General features: G+C 45.8%; 7 protein-coding genes across 7 annotated transcripts; 4 read left to right on the top strand and 3 right to left on the bottom strand.

Moving 5' to 3' along the window:
• Positions 1 to 1,284: 1,284 nt before the first annotated feature.
• BHQ10_000793 (uncharacterized protein) lies at positions 1,285 to 3,049 on the bottom strand (the record flags this gene model as incomplete). Its single annotated transcript, XM_040880679.1, has 2 exons — positions 1,285 to 1,939; positions 2,007 to 3,049. 2 exons carry the CDS (start codon positions 3,047 to 3,049, stop codon positions 1,285 to 1,287), a joined length of 1,698 nt encoding a protein of 565 aa, XP_040729298.1.
• A 1,089-nt stretch (positions 3,050 to 4,138) lies between these two features.
• Positions 4,139 to 5,569, top strand: BHQ10_000792 (uncharacterized protein; the record flags this gene model as incomplete). Its single annotated transcript, XM_040880668.1, has 1 exon — positions 4,139 to 5,569. The coding sequence occupies one exon, from the start codon at positions 4,139 to 4,141 to the stop codon at positions 5,567 to 5,569; it is 1,431 nt and encodes a 476-aa protein (XP_040729297.1).
• A 7,676-nt stretch (positions 5,570 to 13,245) lies between these two features.
• Positions 13,246 to 14,375, top strand: BHQ10_000791 (uncharacterized protein; the record flags this gene model as incomplete). The annotated part of the gene is made up of 2 exons (XM_040880657.1): positions 13,246 to 13,302; positions 13,353 to 14,375. The coding sequence occupies 2 exons, from the start codon at positions 13,246 to 13,248 to the stop codon at positions 14,373 to 14,375; spliced, it is 1,080 nt and encodes a 359-aa protein (XP_040729296.1).
• A 306-nt stretch (positions 14,376 to 14,681) lies between these two features.
• BHQ10_000790 (uncharacterized protein) lies at positions 14,682 to 15,472 on the bottom strand (the record flags this gene model as incomplete). The annotated part of the gene is made up of 2 exons (XM_040880646.1): positions 14,682 to 15,315; positions 15,372 to 15,472. 2 exons carry the CDS (start codon positions 15,470 to 15,472, stop codon positions 14,682 to 14,684), a joined length of 735 nt encoding a protein of 244 aa, XP_040729295.1.
• A 302-nt stretch (positions 15,473 to 15,774) lies between these two features.
• Positions 15,775 to 17,346, top strand: BHQ10_000789 (uncharacterized protein; the record flags this gene model as incomplete). Its single annotated transcript, XM_040880634.1, has 4 exons — positions 15,775 to 15,820; positions 15,887 to 15,935; positions 15,983 to 17,081; positions 17,152 to 17,346. 4 exons carry the CDS (start codon positions 15,775 to 15,777, stop codon positions 17,344 to 17,346), a joined length of 1,389 nt encoding a protein of 462 aa, XP_040729294.1.
• Positions 17,347 to 17,546: 200 nt separating this feature from the next.
• Positions 17,547 to 18,679, bottom strand: BHQ10_000788 (uncharacterized protein; the record flags this gene model as incomplete). Its single annotated transcript, XM_040880623.1, has 2 exons — positions 17,547 to 18,459; positions 18,540 to 18,679. 2 exons carry the CDS (start codon positions 18,677 to 18,679, stop codon positions 17,547 to 17,549), a joined length of 1,053 nt encoding a protein of 350 aa, XP_040729293.1.
• A 489-nt stretch (positions 18,680 to 19,168) lies between these two features.
• Positions 19,169 to 20,134, top strand: BHQ10_000787 (uncharacterized protein; the record flags this gene model as incomplete). Its single annotated transcript, XM_040880612.1, has 1 exon — positions 19,169 to 20,134. The coding sequence occupies one exon, from the start codon at positions 19,169 to 19,171 to the stop codon at positions 20,132 to 20,134; it is 966 nt and encodes a 321-aa protein (XP_040729292.1).
• Positions 20,135 to 20,293: the final 159 nt, after the last annotated feature.

Genomic DNA, 20,293 nt, shown 5'->3' with positions numbered 1-20,293 from the left:
ATTAGCGGTTACAGAACTCAGCGCCATTTGTTCAAGGGTTCGCAACTCTCTTGGTCGAGTCTGATTGGACCAACAGTCTCCGCTTTGCAGACACTTGTGATGCTGAATGGCGTAGTCATCGCATTAGCTTCGGATGGGCAGCGCAGAGGGCGCTTATTTCAGACTCCTGAATTAGAAAGTTCCAAGCTTGCACATAGCGTGGCCCTTCACAGGCAACCAAAAGATGAAGCAAACCGTGCTTGACGACTCCGGCGGAGGAAATAACTTTGCATTGTTCCAAATCATCCTAACCCAGGTCCATCATCCTAAGCAGCGAAGTAAAGGATTTTTCTTTTCCCAGTTTATTTCAGAAGTCTATTTAAATCTCACTGCTTGCAGATATTAGATTGTTCCGTCCTATCTTGGCCCAGACTTGATATTTCTTCTTTGGTCTCATCGTGACAGTCGTCGACCATGCATCTCATCAGTCCATCACCGTAGACGCGTCCACGTCACTGACGATTCCTAATCTGCCCATCATGTACGAACCTCTGAATTCTTGAATTAAGCACAAACTACACCTAAACCATTTACCCAACAGCCGGAAGGCGGCAGTCAGAATATAGTGATTCGTATCATCGATTGTTGACATTCCTAATACTGCAAGCGCCGTATGGTAGTTGTGACTAACTCCAAACCTTGCAATTGCATAATTTTCCCACTGGTGTCAGCTGCAATTTAGACGATAGGGTTTACTACGCTCATTTGTCAATTTGACCCTGCCAATTTTAGTCTATCATGGGCAGCGTTTCCCGCCCTAATGTAGCAAGACAACTGGTTCCTACACCGTCTTCACTTTAGTGGCATTGGGATGGTTGCAGCCAACTAATGCAGTCTCCGACCCTGGTGTGTTTTGACCCTTGAAAGACGACCACTGCCGCTATTTGTTGGTGCTAACAGTCTAACAGCGTTAGCTCAGCCTACCATGTTGGATCGAACAGCTTGCTATGCGATCCTAAGCACACCAAGGGTGTATTTTGGCTACTCCATACATGATTATGAGGCCCTCGCCCCTAGACTAACAGGTAAGTCATGATGTATTTCTCTCCACATCACGGAAGTATGCACTTCACACGTTATTTCATCACATATCAACTTTTCAGGGTATGCTGTGTTGAAATTTCAAATGACTTAATCTTTGACGGTGAAGCTCAAAAGCGTAGCTCATACCAACGGCCGATGTAACGAAGGGCGATTTTGGTGGAGTTATAGGATAAAGCTTTGGTATAATTTACACAATGTCTCTCAGCGGTTTGCGGAAGGTGAAGCATCCAGTTCAAATTGTGCAATATTTGGTGGCTCTCCAACGGGCATTTCATAGTGTTGAGGGTGATTGTAACCCTCCGTGAGGGTTTGTGTTGTCGATTTATCTTCTCTGGAGGGATCTGCTACTTGCCGTGTATGTTGCTGTTTCTTTATCTTATTCTTCTTCTGATATCGAAGGAACAAAAATCCGGTACCACTGACGAGGGCTACACCGCCTATTACACCAACAACAATTCCGGCAATGCTGCCGCCGGAGAGGCCGTTCGGTTGCGGCGAAGGCGCGAGTGTTGACGAAGATGCAATAGAAGACGGAGTAGGACTACAGAACGCAGACGCGACTTGGTTTTTTTCATCGAGGCCGACGAGATTCTGATTAGGCGTGGTGTGCGCCTTCCATAGGGTGAACTGTCCCGCATCCTGGTTTACTGCCAGGTAGGCGGCGGAGAAGAAGTACCGATTGAGCGAGGTCAACTGGTATGAACCAGTTTCAACATTGATAAGAAGGTCCGGACCGGTGCTGTTGTCCTGCCAAATACCATTCTGGTCAAGATATTGATCTGGAACCACTAGTTGATCGTTTGGGATGCGGATTGCAAGTCCTCCTTCAAGTGTAATCTCCAAGTCACCCCCAAATCTGGAATCAGTTAGTCTATAAGAACATCAAGAAGAAGCGACAGCAGAATAGCAGAATCCAAACTTACGGAATATCGGTTGACAGGTATCTCATGTCATAATAATTAGACCCGAAGGCCCGTACTGTATTATTTGCTAGATCCAGAAGAGCTGAATTATAATTGGTTAACTCGGCAAATTTATTGAACAAAGGATCCCAGGGGAGATTAAGAGCGCCGGGCCAGTCGGGACGAAGACATGCCGGGATTGTATTCGAGTTCGATAACAGGCTGTTCACTGTGCCATTCAAGTCTAAGATGGTTATGTTAGTGATATCAACGACCATGCCTGACAGGCAGGCCGAACTGGCGGCGTAATCGATGGTCCCAGTGTAATTTGCAGCGTTGCCTGTTATCTTTTCTTTATCATATCCACCAACAATAATATGACCATCTAATGAATTATTCGGTGCTGTCAAGCCCCAGAAAAATGACCATGACCTGGATCCAATTTTACCAGCATCCTTAAGAGCTCGTAGAAACGTTGAGTTTCGATCTAACCCCAGAGAAGCCTGTGGGTTATAGAGCTGGTAGCCGAGATCGTCTTGGCTCACACCGAATGTGTAGTTGGACAAGGAAGTGTTGTTATTCAGGGCGAATGTATCAACGACGGGCGAGGGGGATGGCCGTGGTGAGTCAGGGGAAAAGTTACTGGTATTTCCAGGCTCATTCGAGGTGGATTGACTCGCCTCATATGCTCCCCCTCTTGTTGTAATACATCCATTGCCTGAATATTGACTACCAACGACGATGCAAGCATCGTTGTTGGTGTATGCGAACGAATTGTTAAAAAATCTGCCCCAGAAGTTAGCAAATCGCGATGCCGCCAGAAATTTCGAGTCGAAGTACCCAGGCATGAACGCTATCTTCTGTGGAGGTGTTCCCACGCCAATATTTAGGCCTCTCACAATAGCACCATTTGGCTGATTTGCTACCGTCACGTTTTGAATGGCAATGGCGATCGGAGACGGGATACATTGTGATGATGTAGACGATTGGGCCTCGACAGCCGACACCAATACACTGAACAGAGTCGCAACATTTAAATTAACAAAAAACCACATCAGGCCCATTGTTGATCACAAGGCCTCCAAAATAAGTATTCAGAGAACTGTTTGAGTATTGTAAAAAGGATTAAGTCAGAGAGAAAGATAGAAAATCATTCATACATGAATGTATTTTCAAGAATTAAACTGAATTAAAGGGGGACAAGTGAGTTGCCCAACTCCACGTGTGCGCGATTCCTTTCAGGGTATTGCGCATTAATAATAGATACTCTATCCCTCAGGATGAATGTGGCCCTGGTCAGTGAGTCAGTGAGGTGCATGGAGGTCATGCTACCATTATGTACTATGTATAGTGCGGGTTTGGATTCATTGAGTCCGGCACACTCCGTCACCTTGCAGAACCAATCACGGAGTAAATAGCTTTATCTCAAGTTCTCAAACAACTTCTTGCTAGCGTGTTTTTTTTTTTTTGGTTTTTGATGGGCCCACGGCACTAAATCCCTTCACTATGTTGTAGGGTTGTTTTGACAATCGCTTTGTACTAAATAGAAGCCTCGGCTGAGGTAACACAATCCGATGCCCAACAGATTTATCCAGCCTCAGCGCTGCAAGCGCAACTGCCATATCTTGTCCAGGGACTTGAATGCTGTTATTTTTTACCCGCCATCCCAGATTCGCTCTGTGCCAGGACCCAGAAATTATTGACGGACAGAACTTGTCCTATTGATGGGAGGCTACAAATCAACATGGGGACCCTGCAGTTCAGGAGCCAACACCGCTTCAGAGATCCCTGTTTTGCCCGCTTTTATTGGGCTACAGTCTCCCTCTAGTGTCAGATTCGGCGCACCCGCTGTACTAAAATTGGTGCTAATGCAGTATGGCCAGCTCAGTCACAGTGCTAAACGGTACACGGAATGGTAGTAAATCTGCGCCGCATTTCTGTGCGGCGCGGCGCACATTAGCTTGTCTCATCAGGTTATAACGTAAGTGCTCACCACCGCTTCTTTATTGCAAGCAAGCAAGTCATCACCACCTGGTACTAAATCATGTTATCGCCTGAGGAGTCATTATTTGCAGTATTCAAAGTATTTGGACCTTGTCTCTTTTTTTTATGCCGTTACTATTCTCCGGTCTCTGACCAGGGGAGTCGGTACCATGTTCAACCATAGCTTCTTGTCTCTGAGGCGTCTTATTGCCGGCATATCGGCGCTCATCGTCATTCTCACTACCTTGCGTCTTCTTCATCCGATGAGAGGGCCACAACCCGGACTGCTCGGTGGGAGTGGCAGTGCTTTGGTGCCTGATCCTTTAGGACCCCCCGTGGACTACCTCGAAAAAAATCCCGATCCGCGGTCCTGTACAGAACGCCTCGGGCTGGCATATCTGGAAGGGTTTCGAGAAAATCGTGCGCAGTACTGTTCGCCCGCTTCTCCATCGCAACTTATGTGCTTCCACAGCCAGACTACTCCGGATGGACGAGTTGACTCTTTCTGTGTCGGACAAAATGCAGTGTTTAGCTCCTCTTTAGGCAAATTTCAGTTTTCTTGCGAGAGAGTCGAGCCCCGAGGAGTAGAGAGCAATCAGACTGCACCCACTCTGGAGGAATTTCCTTCATACATGTACAAAACAGGGCCCCGTCACATTTTCGATGACTTGGTCAATCTAGATTCGCAGATCGCAGACAACAAGGCGATGGAAGGAATCACTATTCTGGTAAAGCGCGAAGGGGCGGATAACATCTGGCATAGTCTCATGGAAATTATGGCTACAAGTATGACACTCGATGTCCTCCAGATGACACGTTCGGCGGGCAGCCTCCACCCTATAATCAGTACCGAAGACGCCCTGAATACTCAGGTAGTTATCGTCGACAGTCACAATAACGGACCATACTTCGATCTATGGCGACTATTTGCCAAAATGCCGGTGACTCGACTTCCTGATCTCTCAACAGATTTCAACACCAGCCTGGTCATTATTCCTCTGCCTGGCGGTAGCAACCCAATTTGGCAGGGCGATTGGGAACCAAATATCTGCCAACACTCAGATCTATTGCGGACTTTCGAACGTCGTGTCCGACAGCACTTCAATATCACAGAACCCATCAAGCTGCCAGACCAGGTAGTCGTGACATTTATCAAACGCGAAGGCACGCGTAAGCTAATTGATCAAGACGCACGCATTGAGGCACTGCGAGAGCAATATCATGAGGATAAAGTTCTCATACAAGTTATTGACTTCGCTGTACTGCCATTAACACAACAGATACAGATCATTCGCAGCACGGACGTGCTCGTTGGTGTTCACGGAGCCGGCCTCACACATGGTCTTTGGTTACGCGAAGGGTCGGCTATGGTGGAGATTCTACCGGACAGTTTCGAACATAAGGGCTTTCGTAACCTCGCCGGCGCTCTGGGCCATAATTACTTCAGTACCCACGCTTCCACACGAAAGACAAGCAGGAGGAGCGATAACACGTGGCAAATGTCAGACGTCACTTTGGATGAAGGGCGATGGCTCCAGCTGGTGGATGTTGCGATAAGGAGCATGTATAATAAAGGTCGACATAATTTTGACATCAATTGACAACGTAATGAATTTGTGCTTGTCCAACACTTCCTAGAACTCTTTCCGTTTCACTTTCTGATAGACTTTGGTGGTCTGCCCAATGAAAGCTGCAGTCCCAAGTCATCATCGGACAGGAAGATTCCAGCTTATATCAGGACTTGAGGACATGAAATACCGATTTTTCCATATCCACCCCCCGTGGCAAAAACCAAGACACACACACATGTCATTACTGCACTTGGTTGCTACGACGTTGCATCTGCACAGTAAGTCTCCTGAGACACTGTCACAAGTTCGACTCTATAAACCTCCATAGTTTGTGGTAGAAAATTGGTTAGAGCAGGTTCTCAGTCCATTATTTCATGACACTTACAATACACATAGTGAGTTAATTTTGTAGATGTACTGCAGTTCATCGAATGTCAGCTCTGATTTTATTTTTGAGGAACAACACGCAGATACTCGCCACCTAGATTGCCACTCGACTTAAACAGGGCAAGAAGCGAAGCAAGTTGATAATGAGAGTCAGGAACTTTTTAAGACGGAGAATGTTTGCTTCAATAGCTTCCAAACCTACATTAAGACTTATTTAAAATGAAAACATGCAACTACTCTTGCGAAGCAGAATTTACTGTGACCCAATTTTATATATGCTCTATGCATAGTTACATCTTACCGTCTGACATGCGCTCCGGAAACAACTAATTTCAGTATAGCACTAACATGTATCATATCTCGACCGCAGACTCTTGTATTAAAAACTGTCTAACCTATATACAAGTGGTGCATGATCTACAGATGATATTGAGCATGAAGAGGGGAGGAGAAGAGAAATCTAGCTCACTCGATCCTATGCATCCTTTTATGTGCGCTCAGCGAGACATCTTATCTTATACTTTGATCATTATTCTACACCCGGTACCGCCAGGGTTGCTTCTCGGTGCCCTAAATGCCAGAAATGGAGTCCAAACTCGGGTTCAGCGCCTAATCAGTAGCTCAGCTGTCACATATCATTCTGGTGAAAAGTAGCGTTACGAACCTACATAAACTCCGAAGATCGCCTAAGATTCAATATAGGAACTCAAAGCTGCCTTAGACAAGGTGAAGCTTCAGAATTATGCTGAGAATATAGTAGTATCTATATAAGTCATATAGACTCCCTAACCACTAAAGATATATCGGGTATTGTTGGCTTCGTCATCCTATTAGCGGGTAGACAAGATTGATTTTGTGAAGGGTACTTGTATAGTTGTGAATATGAAGGAATAATTTGGTGACTATAACTGCTTCAGATTGGTTCTAATATTGCATAGCCATTCAGTTTTTCCTTGGCTGAAATCTGGTAATGGCACTAACCCACAGAGCCAGAGGAAGAGGGCGACGAAAGAGCCATGGCAGCGTTCCAATATAGCAGATGGCTGATAGTGAATGAAAAGCAGGAATTGACTCCAGTCCAGGTAGTACGCGGTATTGCAGGTGCATTATCAGGCGTCTGGCTAGAAGATCAAGGAAACTAAGATGATTTCATCAAGAGCGGCATGTTGTAGCTGCTGTCTTGGGTAATGCAATCCATGTCTGGCCGGTGCCGCCGTTACAGGGACTGGTATCTCCGGACGACCATTTTGTTGGTTCCGACATCTAAAGGTAGATTATAGATGTTGATAATTCATCTTATCAACTTTATCTGGAGGTTATTGAATCTATACTTATCATGTACCGTCTCACGGGCGATGCATCATAGCAGGAAATAGGGTGAAGGATATTTGAGCCTATAGAGAAACACTCAAGAACGAGTATTATGCATGCTATGTTGGAAAATATAATGGATTTGTATCCGAGTAGGATAGATTCAATAAAGAGCTTTTGTCTGGCGGAGACGCTGAAGTATTTTTACTTACTGATCAGTGAGCCTGACTTGGTCAGTTTAGACTAGTACGTCTTAAATACAGAGGCTCATCCGTTCAGGAGGGGAGGGTGATTTACCTTATTACACAATTGAAATCCAATCATATAATCGCACCGCCTCAATGCCAAAATTTGTGAGATAGCTGTGTTTAAAACAGATATATACATATCATCCCAATTCAGAAGCAGCATGGATGGGCCTGAGAATGCCGCTAGCAATATAGTGACTGCGTTCCTCGTCTCAAGTATGAAGGTCTGCGACAAACTTATGGCTCAGGTTAATCGATCAACTAGATCTTTGTAAGCTCAAAGATAGCAATGCTTGTCAGCTATGTTAGCGTGCCCTAAGATTCAGTCGTAATCGAAAGTGGGTGTAATGGTGTCTCGCTATTTCACCCGTCTTCGGTGATGACGTTCTTTTGATTGATATCTAAGTCATCCATTCTCACTTACATGGAATTGCTCAACGGATGCCGGGTTTATATTGTATTGACTGTAGTACGCTTCAGTGCCCGTTCTTCAAGCCTACAACCTCATCATTTATTACTGTCCTGGGGGTCAAAGCGTAGTCATCACTAATAATACGACGATGTAAGTCAGGATTCTCACAAACTCGTATTCAAATAGTCACATGGTTCCTGGCACAATATCCATCAACAGCTTTCTTTATACCTTTGCTATGCTCGTCACTTTCGGCGTCAAGTTTCAAGCCTTGATTGGTGTAGGAGGCAGCTAGAATGGGTTACTTACTTACTAATGACATCGGCCATTGTGAAAAACTGCCGGCAAAGTCAAGGATACGGGCTATGCTAAGCGAAATTGTTTGTGAAAAGAATTGTCGATCGTGCTTAACGACTCTCATTTGAGGGAGCAGACTGCAGGCAAGCCAGTCATATTAGCTCAATTTGTATGGTGCACAAAGCACATATCCAATACGGATCTTGAAGCTTTGAGATGCATCAGCTTTTCTGAAGACAGGCTGGTGTCTCAGTCTGTCACTCAGATTAGCTCCAAACACAGAAATGACAGGCTCCTATCTACCCGGTCTAATGACTGCTAGACAAACTCTAATCTTCATATGTTACTACCGCTTGCAACCTTGGATCATGATCCTTCAAGCATTTTCAAAATCTCGTCCATACAGAGAATTATTTACTGATAGACAAATCACCGACACTTGAGACTCGGCTGAACCCGGCCAGTGCAACAATGCCTAAATTATATTCATTTCATCCCATTTATGCCATATATTATTCATAGTACAATACTCGTTCAAAGGAGTGGTACAGAAGAGATTGAGTAACACACCCCTGAGTCAGATGTTACTACTTAGTTAACGTTACTGATCTCATGCTTAGTCAAGGTCGCGGCATTTGTTACTTGCCGATCACTCTCGAAGGCGCTCTCTCGTGGAACTGTGTGAACGGATCTATTACTGTCTCCGGTAATAAATGTGAATGATCAAAGTGACGGATTGTGGCGGTCATATCTTGTATCACTGTCAAGGGTGGGCAGGAACAGTCCCTTGATTAATCTAAATTGAGTGTCAGCAAAGCAGGAGTGTGTACTTATACCATACCGTGTCACTTTCGCTTCAGCTGCTTTACTTGAGATCTCGGGGAATTGAAGTGAAGATAGTCATCGTACAACATCGAGTTACCAGGGGCAGGCGAATTTGACATCTAAAAGGATGCCTCAGCCTGAGAGAGAATATTCAAATTTTGAGATTGACAATTTGACAAGGCTAAGAAACCATAGATGCATCAGAAAGTTCCAAATACGCGTGAACTATAATAACAGTTGGAGGTTCCGTAGTTTCGGGGGTACGTTTCAACGACAAGAATGAGCCCCGGAGATAACGTGAATGTCATACTCGATTGTTGATGCAGTTTGTACAAACTCATCACCGAAAGACTGCATACAGTGGGACTTCAGAGTTTGAAATACTGACGTCGGTATCAGACACCGAAAAATAAAAGTTCTGAGTGGCGGAGAAAAGATTGCGAAAAGACAAGGATCAACTAATAATTTCCAAGTTTCGTCCCCCTTGTAAAGATGACTTGTGGCTTACGACTTAAATTTAGTTGTTGGTCTGGAGCATTTCTTTGAACGAAATACCCTCAAATAGTCTCTAGCGTGGACCCTGCTTGCTTATTTACGCGAGCCAGCCAATGCATGTTGGGGAATCGTACTTGATGGGTCATCGAGGAACATTAAACCCAATCGTTGACCAGGGAAAGGTCAAAGGAACATTAACGTTGCATCTTCGCATCAAAGGTACTCGAATCGTTTCATGAAATGTTCATACATGATTCCAAAAACATTGTGTATTTTAAAACCCAACAAAGCCCTTTGTTATAATCTAAGCATTGGCCAAAGCTTCAACAGAAACAAGTGTTTACGGATGTATCGATCCTAAGATGATGACAAGCAGAAAACCAACATAGACTGTCGCATGATATCATATTAATCCGTTCCTTGGTCTCGAATATCGTAATCCTCGTTCTCAATCATTTTCGAGTGGCTACTGAACAGTGACAAGCATCCCTGGCTTGGGGTCGTCTGCGGGGGGCCTTACATTGATTAATAACAATCCATACTAACTACTAGGTGGTTGCCTGTTCGGTAAAATTGTTATCTAGCCTGATAAGTGACATGGCTTCAGGTTGGAAAAGTGTATGCGTACTTTTAGAACAATTTATCCATGATCTTTGCTAGGCAGAAATCGAATTCTCCGGCTTTCATCTAGACTGCATACAGCAACAAAGCGGTTGAGATTAAAGATAAATATGGAGCATGACATTAGATACGGCTGTGGTACAGGGCGAATGGAAATAAATGACAACATGGTAGCTGAAAAAAAGATGGGTAACACAGACATTCCCCTCAAAGGAACCACAGTGAGCGAGGAGGCTCAGTTAGGGCTTTGCTTGCCCAAAGGGGTAAGTTCTCTGCCGTTGACGCGAAAAGTGGTACTCAGCCACCAATGGCGAGGTGAGCCGAATCACCATCCATTTTAGGTACATTTTCCGCTTCAGGGATTCCCGAAGCGCCTATGGATGGAGATGTTGGGAAAATGGTTATCCAGAACAACCGATCGACGATGGAGATACGTATGTCCAGCACGTTGTACATAAATTACACATATGGGGGCCATTTTTCTAGAGTCACTCCAATAATGATGAATGCATCCTCACCCGGGGTTTGCCTGATTCTAACATCTAGCCACAAAGAAGATGTTCTAGAATGTTTTGCTCTCTAGTTCCTAGCCAATACTTCCACCAGATATGGTGTCAAATAGCCACTTTGCGATACGAACAGCGTAAATACGCATGTGCCAGCTGGATGACCTTGCACCCTAGCCCTAAGTACAGCGGGTGATCGACTAGGGGCTGGCCATCAAATCAGTGAGCAGCACCACGAGATCATCCGGGGATTGCTGCTCTACGGCTGACGCGCCTCCTTTTCTGGGGCAGAAATGGGGGTTGGAATCGGATAAGAGCTTTGAACTTGTCTGATATCTCACTAATCTCATGGTCGTATAAGAGTCTTTGCGCCTTGCCCTGGCCGGGCTAGATATGGTAGTTCATTCATTGATACTTGAAAAATATACATAAATAATACTACACAATCATCAACAAAGAAACAGGTAGCGATATCGAATGCTTTTAATTATTTTGGCGCCCATACTAGTAAAGAAATATCACGAATCGGATACGTAGCCTTGCCAATCTGTCTTTCATCTCATTACCACTAACACACAAGACCAACCAATGCCTCTTATCTCCACCCCACCATGTAGTCCAAACAATGAGGGTAGAAGCATTTTTGATTCAGCCTGTATGCATGCACTTTGCTCACTCACTCAATTACCGTGCCCCCCGGTTCGAGGCGTTTTCCGAAAGACGTTACAGTGAGTGCTAAAGTTGGTACCTAGCTAGGGTTGTGCATACTGCAAGGCCGTCCACCTCCTCATACTACACTACAGAGTACTGTACCAGCTACCTACAATGCCACTTTACACAGAAATCACAGCTGAAACTAAAAGTGTCATCTGAGTAATGTGATTGGAAACGATGAAATTGTGGGTGGATTAGATGATTCACATGTGTCTGGGGACTAATAATTGAACGACTTTATAAACTTGTACATCCGAATTCCTGTCCCAAGTTATCGGGTTTGTGACTCAATACTTCCTTGAGCGATTTACAGTTTGGAGATTTCTAGATTCTCTTTTTTCCTGACAGGCAATGGCCCATACACAAACACCCAAGCTTCGATCAGCATGCGATGCATGTCATGAGGCCAAGGTAAAATGTACAGGAGGAACGCCTTGTGTGCATTGTAAAAATCMCCATCAAMCCTGCCATTACAGTTTCGCCGCACGAATTGGAAAGCCGAAGGGAAGTCGCAATCGAAAGACTCTAGCTCGCTTGAGAGAAGCTGCTTTCCATGCGGCAAAGAGTCAAACGAGCTGTCCTACGCCTCCATATACTCTTGATCCAGTTCCTCTCAGCATCTCGCCTCATTCCGTCTCTTCGACACCGGATTGGATGACTTCTGACTATTCAGTACCGACAACACAGGTGAGTTTGCAGTGATTCCCATTTCTGGTGGTAGAGCCGAGTTCTCACAATATTCTAGCATGCATCATATGCACCTTATAACTGGATATCACCGCAAGCAACGCCAACGCCGCCAGAGAGCATTGACATGAGCCTAAGCGCATTGCAGGTTCACGATAACCTGCTGATGTATCAACAAGCATCTCTAACACGATCACTTGAGTCTCATATACACAGTCCGCAACCTTCAACATCGGTGAACACAGGAAATGCAGACTTTATTTTGCCGTTTCAAGAGACGAGCAGCTATCCGGCAACATGGCCATCACACGTACCAGCATGTGATTGCTTTCACTGGCAGACTTCGAATTTGGTCTCACTTCATGCGCTCAAGTCACCGGTAGGCATTATTCAGCCAATTGCATTTGGCGAATCTTTGCAATACATTACTGGGACGATTTCTGCATGCCAACGAACCGTGGCATGTCAATCATGCGAAAAGAGCTCCTCCATGATGTACCTCCTTATCGCATCCTTACAGATGGTAGTCAATCATCTTGAAATTCTTCTTTCCCAAGAGCAGCTAGGCCCATCGCCATTTACAACAGCAAGTCCATTTTCGTCATTCTCCTCTTTATCCAGTCCGATGATCCCACAAGATCCGCACTTCGAGCAACAGAAAATCATCCGAACGATGCAGATTCGTCACATGCTTATCAAGACGCAAAATACGCTAAAGGACATTCGGGAGATTGTCGTATCAACTCAACAGAGATTCTCTGTAGATTCTGCAATATCTGGATTTGGGGAAATTGCACCAGGCTCTTCGAGTGACCCGGATTGTCTTTACCAAACTGTCGATAAACTTCAAGGAGGAATAGGGTCTCTTCTTAGTACCATTGGTACACGTCAGGCTTAGAAAATACAAGAGCAGATAATTTTAATGTATGATTATGACTTATTCTTGCACAGAATATAGCTTCGTACTTTTGTGTAAAGGAGTTCTCGTTACATAACCCTAAGCCCTAAGTACTGTAACCCTGAATCCTGCCCCACTCTTTGAGCAACCATTGATGTAATCTTAGTCTTCTTCCTTATCCTCCAGCTCATCAACAGTCAATTCTTCATTTCAGTTGATAGCATATCTGGGTGTTGAAGCCTATTCGACCTTCTTCACCTGGATAGCATCATTTCGCCCCCCAAAAGACCCTCTATCCTCTCACGATGGGTGGTTTTCATGGAGTCGTCGGAACCCAAGATTCGGGCAAGGTCCACCACATCGTGTGTCAGCTCGTACAACATGTCTCGTTGCGATGCTAACACTCTTACAGACAGAAAGTCTTGTCGCTTTTGAGTACATCACATCCAGGGCCAATGAGAAACCTCATAGCTTGGTCTTCATAGGCGGTCTGGGAGATGGGTTATGTACTGTGCCGTACCTCAAGGATCTCGCTGCCGGTCTTGAGTCTACAGAATGGGCACTGTTCTCATTTATCCCGAGCTCGGCATATGATATGTGGGGAACTGGTCGACTGGGCCAGGATGTAGAAGACATCGCACAATGCGTCGAGTACATCACCAAGTACAAGAAACAGTCCCTGCCGACAAGTCAGACCCAGCAATCGCCCAAGCTTGTAATCATGGGGCACTCTACGGGTAGTCAAGATGTCTTGCACTATCTATACTCACCCAATCCACTACCAATAGATGCCGTCTTCGACAAGGGACTCCGTCACATCAATCGACCTGTGGTAGATGGTGCAATCATGCAAGCCCCCGTCTCCGATCGTGAAGGAATCTTGGCTGGACTTACTGATAAAGATGGAAACTTCCATGATGCAGAAGTTGAAGGCGCATATCGTCAGCTCGTCGAAATGGCCAAAACATGCACCTATTCTTCAGGGAATGCGTACGATGTCATTTTACCCCCATCAATGACTTCCAAGATCGGATATCCGCCCGCTCCAATCACAGCAAGGCGCTTCCTCAGCCTGATTTCTCCGGACGCGCCTGAGAATCCTGGAGAGGATGATCTCTTCAGCTCGGACTTGTCTGATAAACGGCTACAGGAGACGTTTGGGATGATTGCGACTCGAGATTTACTCAGAAGTAAGCTTTTGGTTCTATACTCAGGTAGCGACGAACATGTTCCAAAGGATATAGACAAGGTTAAGCTTCTGGAGCGCTGGAGGGCAGCTTCGGATAAGTCTTATCAGAAGGTATGGGATGATGAACACAGCGGTATTGTACCTGGAGCATCACACAACTTGGGAGGCGACGAGGAAGATGACGCCAGGCAGGACTTGATCAATCGAGTCAAGTTATACCTGGAAGATGTAAGAGCGTCTAGATAAGTGAGAAATTAAAAGATTAAAGGCACCGCCTTATCTCATTGACAGTAATGGGAGAAATATAATACACAAAAAGTAATGCACCAAGGTCGGGATCAAGACAAATGAGATATATCAGAACATAGTATAGTCACAAAAATGCTCGTTTAGCATAGGGAACGGTCATCAGGAAAGCAGAGAGAGAGAGGACAAGGAAGAGAGGCTCTTTGAGTAGATAAGAAGTCATTCATTAAGCCTCTAGTCCTCAGTCAGAAAAAGGTAGCATGTTATTATAAAGGAATGGGAATACAGAAGGGGAAAAAAAAGCCATTAAACCTTCAACCACAGCATAAAGACACCCTTGAGATATCCAACAATCTCATCTCCACCAAGCTTACTATCGCCATACAGACGATCGACGAAGGTGATCGGGCATTCTTCAACCTTATAGCCCAATGCCTTTGCACGGACCATCATCTCCATCTGGAAAGAATATCCTTTGCTTTCCGTGCTCGTTATGACCTTCTCCAAAACACTCTTCTTATACAACCGGAAACTGCCAGTCAAGTCGCTAACGCCGGGCATCAACATGACATCCGCAATAAGATTGGCGCCTCGAGATGTAAATTTCCGAATCAAATCCCATCCATACACACCGCCTTTCAGATCGCCGCGCTTAGCATATCTCGTACCGGTCACAATATCCGCATTGCTTTCTTTTTGAATCTCAATCATCTTGGGGATGTATTTGGGGTGGTGACTGAAATCGGCGTCCATGATGATCACATAATTTCCAGTTGCGAATTGAAGACCGTGAACGTAGGCTGTTCCGAGACCGAGTTTGCCAGCCCGAGGCTTGAGGATGATGCGGTTGGTGCCCCATACTTTCTGGAGTTGTTTTGCGACTTCTTGGGTGCCATCGGGGGATCCGTCGTCGACGATGATGACTTCCCAGTCGAGATTTCTAATTACGACAGTAAGCAAGTGATTCATAAGTAACTCATAGCGTGCATTGCTCACTGTTCGCGGAATGTTTTTTCAATAAGCCAGCAAATAATGGGTAGGTTCTTCCGTTCATTGTAGGTGGGAAGGATCACGGAGTATTTGTTCTGTTTCGCCATTGTGACTGACTGCGCGGATCGACTGCTTGTTTACTAAATTCCCCAAGATAGTCGCTTCGATAAAAGTGAGTAGGAGAAAAGAATGTAAGAAGCGTACTGAATCAAGAAAGAGCAGTCGAATAAGGTGGTTGCGACGAAGGCCAACTCGCAACATCTAAACAGGAGTAATGCCACACCGCCAGGCAAAATAAGCTCCACTCCGGAGATTTGTTTAGCTTGAGCTTCGTTCTCCACTCAGACCTTGAGCTACATCCAATTCAACTCATGAACACCTTCATTTGATATGTAACAGCGCCATCAAAATGGCAAGCTCCCAGAGTCAGAAGCATCAGCATAATACATCAAGGAGTAAGAAGACCACACAATGCAGCGATATCGTTATCGCAATTACGCATACTAACATGCCTCTAATAGCAACACGGCCGCGTGCGTCAACCAAAGGGCCATTAGACTTATCTGACGAGTGCGTCTTGATATATGCTTCAAATCGATCTTTGCTAAATGAAATAGTGACACCGTATCATCAGAAGATCTATTATCATCTCCTCGGTCCCCTCAAAAGTCCCAGTCGCAACATGCCCGCTTCTCGCATGACGCCGGCTCCTTCTCCCCTTCGAATCCCCTAGATCTCAGCCCATTGAAAGTTGAACTCGACAGTATACTCGCAAATTATGAGCTCTCCACAGTCGTCACAAAGGACTTTTCATTTCTGCTACGTCCGGAAATATACCATCCTCTCTCCCAACTCGAGATCCCGCCGATGTTTCGTTCCTCCTTCTATAACCCTTCCATAGGAGAGACGATCGGAGCTTCTATGGAAATTCTCAACAAACAGCTTGCACAGGGGCACTTTCTTCTAGCGGCGCATCTGAGCGCAAAGTTATTGACATCTCCACTCGTTCACTCTTCGGATGCAAATATTATATTCACACTGCTATATACTCGCTTGGCCTGTCTAGAATTAACGGGCAATAGCGCATTTGCCGCGCAAGAGTCGAAAGCTTTGGAAGATCTCAACTCGACATTTTATTATGTTGATGCCGATTTTAAAGTCGACAGCGACGTCCACGATCGCGCCAGGCGGTCTTATCATATCGTTCCATGGCCCTTGCGTGTTCTTGCGGTTCGTCTTCAGAGTATTGCGTTCGGTGACTCACGCAGGAGTATTACGGGTTTATATGAGCTCGGTTTCGAGGCTCGCAGAGAACTCATGCAGCCAGGTCTAGACAAGACACAAAAACAAACATGGCGGGATCGGCTCTACGATCTTGGAGTACGCACTGTTAATGCCCTTGTCGAAATGGGCGATCTAGACGCAGCCCGACGTTCACTGAGCAACTTGGGAGATTCTAGGAATGTTGATAATCAAGCAAGATCTATTCTCCTAGCTCTGCGGATTGGGGATCTTGCCCTTGCCAAAGACATACTGGAGAAGTCTACAGTGCTACAAGATGGGATTTTGAAACCTTTGACAACAATGGCTGAAGGCTTTTACGACGAGGCGACTGTACAGTGGAAGGCTTTACTTGAGAATCCCGCACAGTTAGACAGGCCAATGATTGTGCAAAATCTTGCTGTTTGCTTGTTATATACCGGTCAATTGAACGAGGTTAGTTCATTTTTTATTCGTAACTTTATTGCAGACCACTGACTTTCAACCCAATTTTGGTATATTGCAGTCTCGCTCTCTTCTAGAGTCACTCGTCTCTGAGAACCATGGTTTTCAGAGTCTCACTTTCAATCTAGCGACTATCTACGAGTTGTGCTGCGACAACCCGCAGAACCGCAAATTGGGCTTAGGGCAGATGGTTTCCCAGCAGACCCACAATGGAGATATGAATCTCGATCGCGCCAATGCAGATTTCAAGTTGTGATGCAGATATGCCAATTCTAATAATAGCCTGAATGATTGCTATGCTCCTGAAATACCCGAAGGGATMCCCCCTGTCATACACTACCAGATTACGACAAGCCGTATTATACGAGTAAGGCATAGCTGGCTGGCATTGCAACGATGCAATGCGAAGGATCGATAGTTGGCCCGATCGATGTCTAGCACATAGGCAATAACGTTTCAGGTTTTCACCTTAGGCTTCCGTATAACGACCGAATCGCCCTCAAGCTGCCACCCTAGCTTTTCCTTTTCTGCCAGCCTCTGCCAAGTCCAGCCTTCTTCGCCAGTGGATGTTCGCAGCAGCCAACTCACGTTCACACTCAGGTATGTTCGCCCAGCAGCCTTGAGTGCCTGTTTTGTCATGTGGTCTGTTGCCCAGCCCATGATTGCTCGTACATAGCCGTCTACCTCTTTTGCAATCCGCCAGAATGCTATCCAGTTGTCATGAGTGAGCGCATGAAGGACTCGGTCCACTACGCAAGATTTAAAGCCATATTTCTCCTTGGCCTGGATCAATAATGTATAGGCGGGAGCAAGCGAGTTTTGCCGGCACGCATAGTCCAGGATAAGGTAGGATGTGAACTCGGCCAAGACATGTGGCGTGAGCGGATGAGAAACTGTGTGCAAGCTGTCCACCAGATAACGCAACGAAGAAAAGTACGAGGGTGGGTGGCGCGCTAGTATCGAGAATCGGATGGAGAAGATATATACCTGCTGTTGAAAGTCTATGGGAGTCATAAATGACGTTGCCAAGATCCCCTCGCGGAGTTTGCGTAGTGACATCAGCAATGTGGATAATTCAGCTGCCGGCGGGCGTTGTCTCTCAGCAGTCTTGATTGTTGATAGGCTCAGGCTTTCTGTCTTCGCAACAAGGTCTTCTGCGGAGTCATCTCGAGAAGCGGGTTTGGTAGACGGTGTGCCAATCGGAAGGGCGGGAAGATTCGATGGGGGATTTTTGGTTGCATCTGCAGACGCGCTGGCAGGTAGAGATGCCCATGCTGCTTCTAGATCCTGCGAGTGGCTAGAACAGAATCGCATGTACCGATCAACGACGATGTCGTAGTATGTTCTCTGAGCCTTGTGGTCTAATAGCCTGGGGCAGAAAGCATTAGCCTGTCGATCGGCTATTGCCTCTATTGCACAAGGGAAGCTGCCATGAGGATGAGGACATACGTCTTGTCGCCCTTTGACGGGAAACCAACAGCTTCAAGAGGGTCGGAAACGGGCCGCAATCGACTCCCGGCGGTATTGTTTCTAATGCTCGTGCCAGTATCCGGTCTCCTGAAGGGAGGATTTCGACCTCGATAGCTCATATTGGACTGACTAGTAGCTCACGACATGAATGATATGTTTTGCATTGCATCTATTGGAGGCTTTGTTTGTCGATAGCTGAAGTCGAACTGTTTCATTCGGATTCTTTGGCGTGGTGCTTGCCTTCCTTGCCATTAGGACGACTCAAGCACTTGACCCGCATGTTTGTCTTGTTTGACTCGATCTATCACGTGCCTGACATGTGATATATCTCCTGCTTCCGGGTCTAGTCCCAAAAAGGAATGGTGTCTTCAATGAAGCATCCCAACATTTCTGAAGGCTTCGCCATTTCTTTAGAACCTGTTGTAGATAACTACCATAAAGAGTCCCGCCTGTTTGAATAGAGAGGGGTTTCGACCCGCCATCGAGTTGCAATCCTCTTTCTCATGTCACAGTAACATCGCCTTCGTGTTGTATACGGCGGTGTCTTGTAGTTTCTTTGTTCCCCTTTATTTCTAGTCTCGTTGACTCTTTCCATTCAGACCAGCACCATGTCTGATCCTCGTTTGCGGGCTTCGACTCGTAAACACGAATCGAGCAATGACAACAAGAGACCCGCCAATGAGAACATCACTCCAGAAATGGTTGTCAAACATCCTGCAAAAGCAATTCGGAAATTACTTCATTGGGACGAGCTTCCACCCTGGCTACAGGACAACCACTACATCCACGACGGCTATCGGCCAGCATCCTCCTCGTTTCTTGTATCATTCCACTCACTGACATACCTCCACAACGAAACCGTGAATATATACTCGCATCTGTTACCTGCATTGGTGGCCTTACCAGCGGGTATCCGCCTGTATCAAGTGCTAGCGCCTCGCTACCAATCGGCGACTCAGGCTGATATATCCGCCTTTGCCTGTTTCTTTGTCGGTGCCACATTTTGTTTGGGGATGTCTGCAACTTATCACACTATATCAAATCATTCACCTTCCGTGGCTCGTATTGGCAACGCCCTGGATTACGTGGGTATCGTTGGTCTCATTACCGGCAGTTTCATTCCCAGTGTCTACTACGGCTTCTATTGTGCGCCCAGTTTGCAGCTCATCTACTGGACCATGATTTGCACAATAGGCCTTGGATGCATTTTTGTGTGTCTGTCGCCTAAATTTCGGACCCCAGAATGGCGCGCTTTTCGAGCCGGGATGTTCGTCTCGATGGGTTTGTCTGCCATTTTTCCAGTGATTCACGGATTATGGTTGTACGGCCCGGAGCAGATGACAGATCAGATTGGGCTCTATTGGCTACTTCTTCAAGGGTTTCTGTATATAGTTGGTGCCACCATCTATGCAGCTCGTGTGCCAGAGAGACTGCGGCCAGGTCGTTTCAATATCTTTGGCAGCTCCCACCAGATATTCCATGTTCTAGTGGTGTGTGCTGCAGTCTCGCATCTGACAGGTCTTCTTCGAGCGTTTGACTACCGACACAGCGGCTTGGCTGAAATATGTCTTTAGTTATGTGCATATATAGATCTACTTCTCCTGCAATGATATCTTTATTCCGTGCAATCCGACAGCTCTCATGTCAGAATTGTTAGTAGTATAGCTACACACTGGTACTCTGCATTTAAAACTGTAATCGAGATCTCCCTTCCTCTTTTGACTTGCGTGGAA

The sequence above is a fragment of the Talaromyces amestolkiae genome, assembly GCF_001896365.1.
Source record: "Talaromyces amestolkiae strain CIB chromosome Unknown scaffold1.1, whole genome shotgun sequence".
Lineage (NCBI taxonomy): Eukaryota > Fungi > Ascomycota > Eurotiomycetes > Eurotiales > Trichocomaceae > Talaromyces > Talaromyces amestolkiae.
The sequence above is the reverse complement of the archived record's forward strand: the minus strand, read 5'-3'. Positions and strand labels throughout refer to the sequence as shown.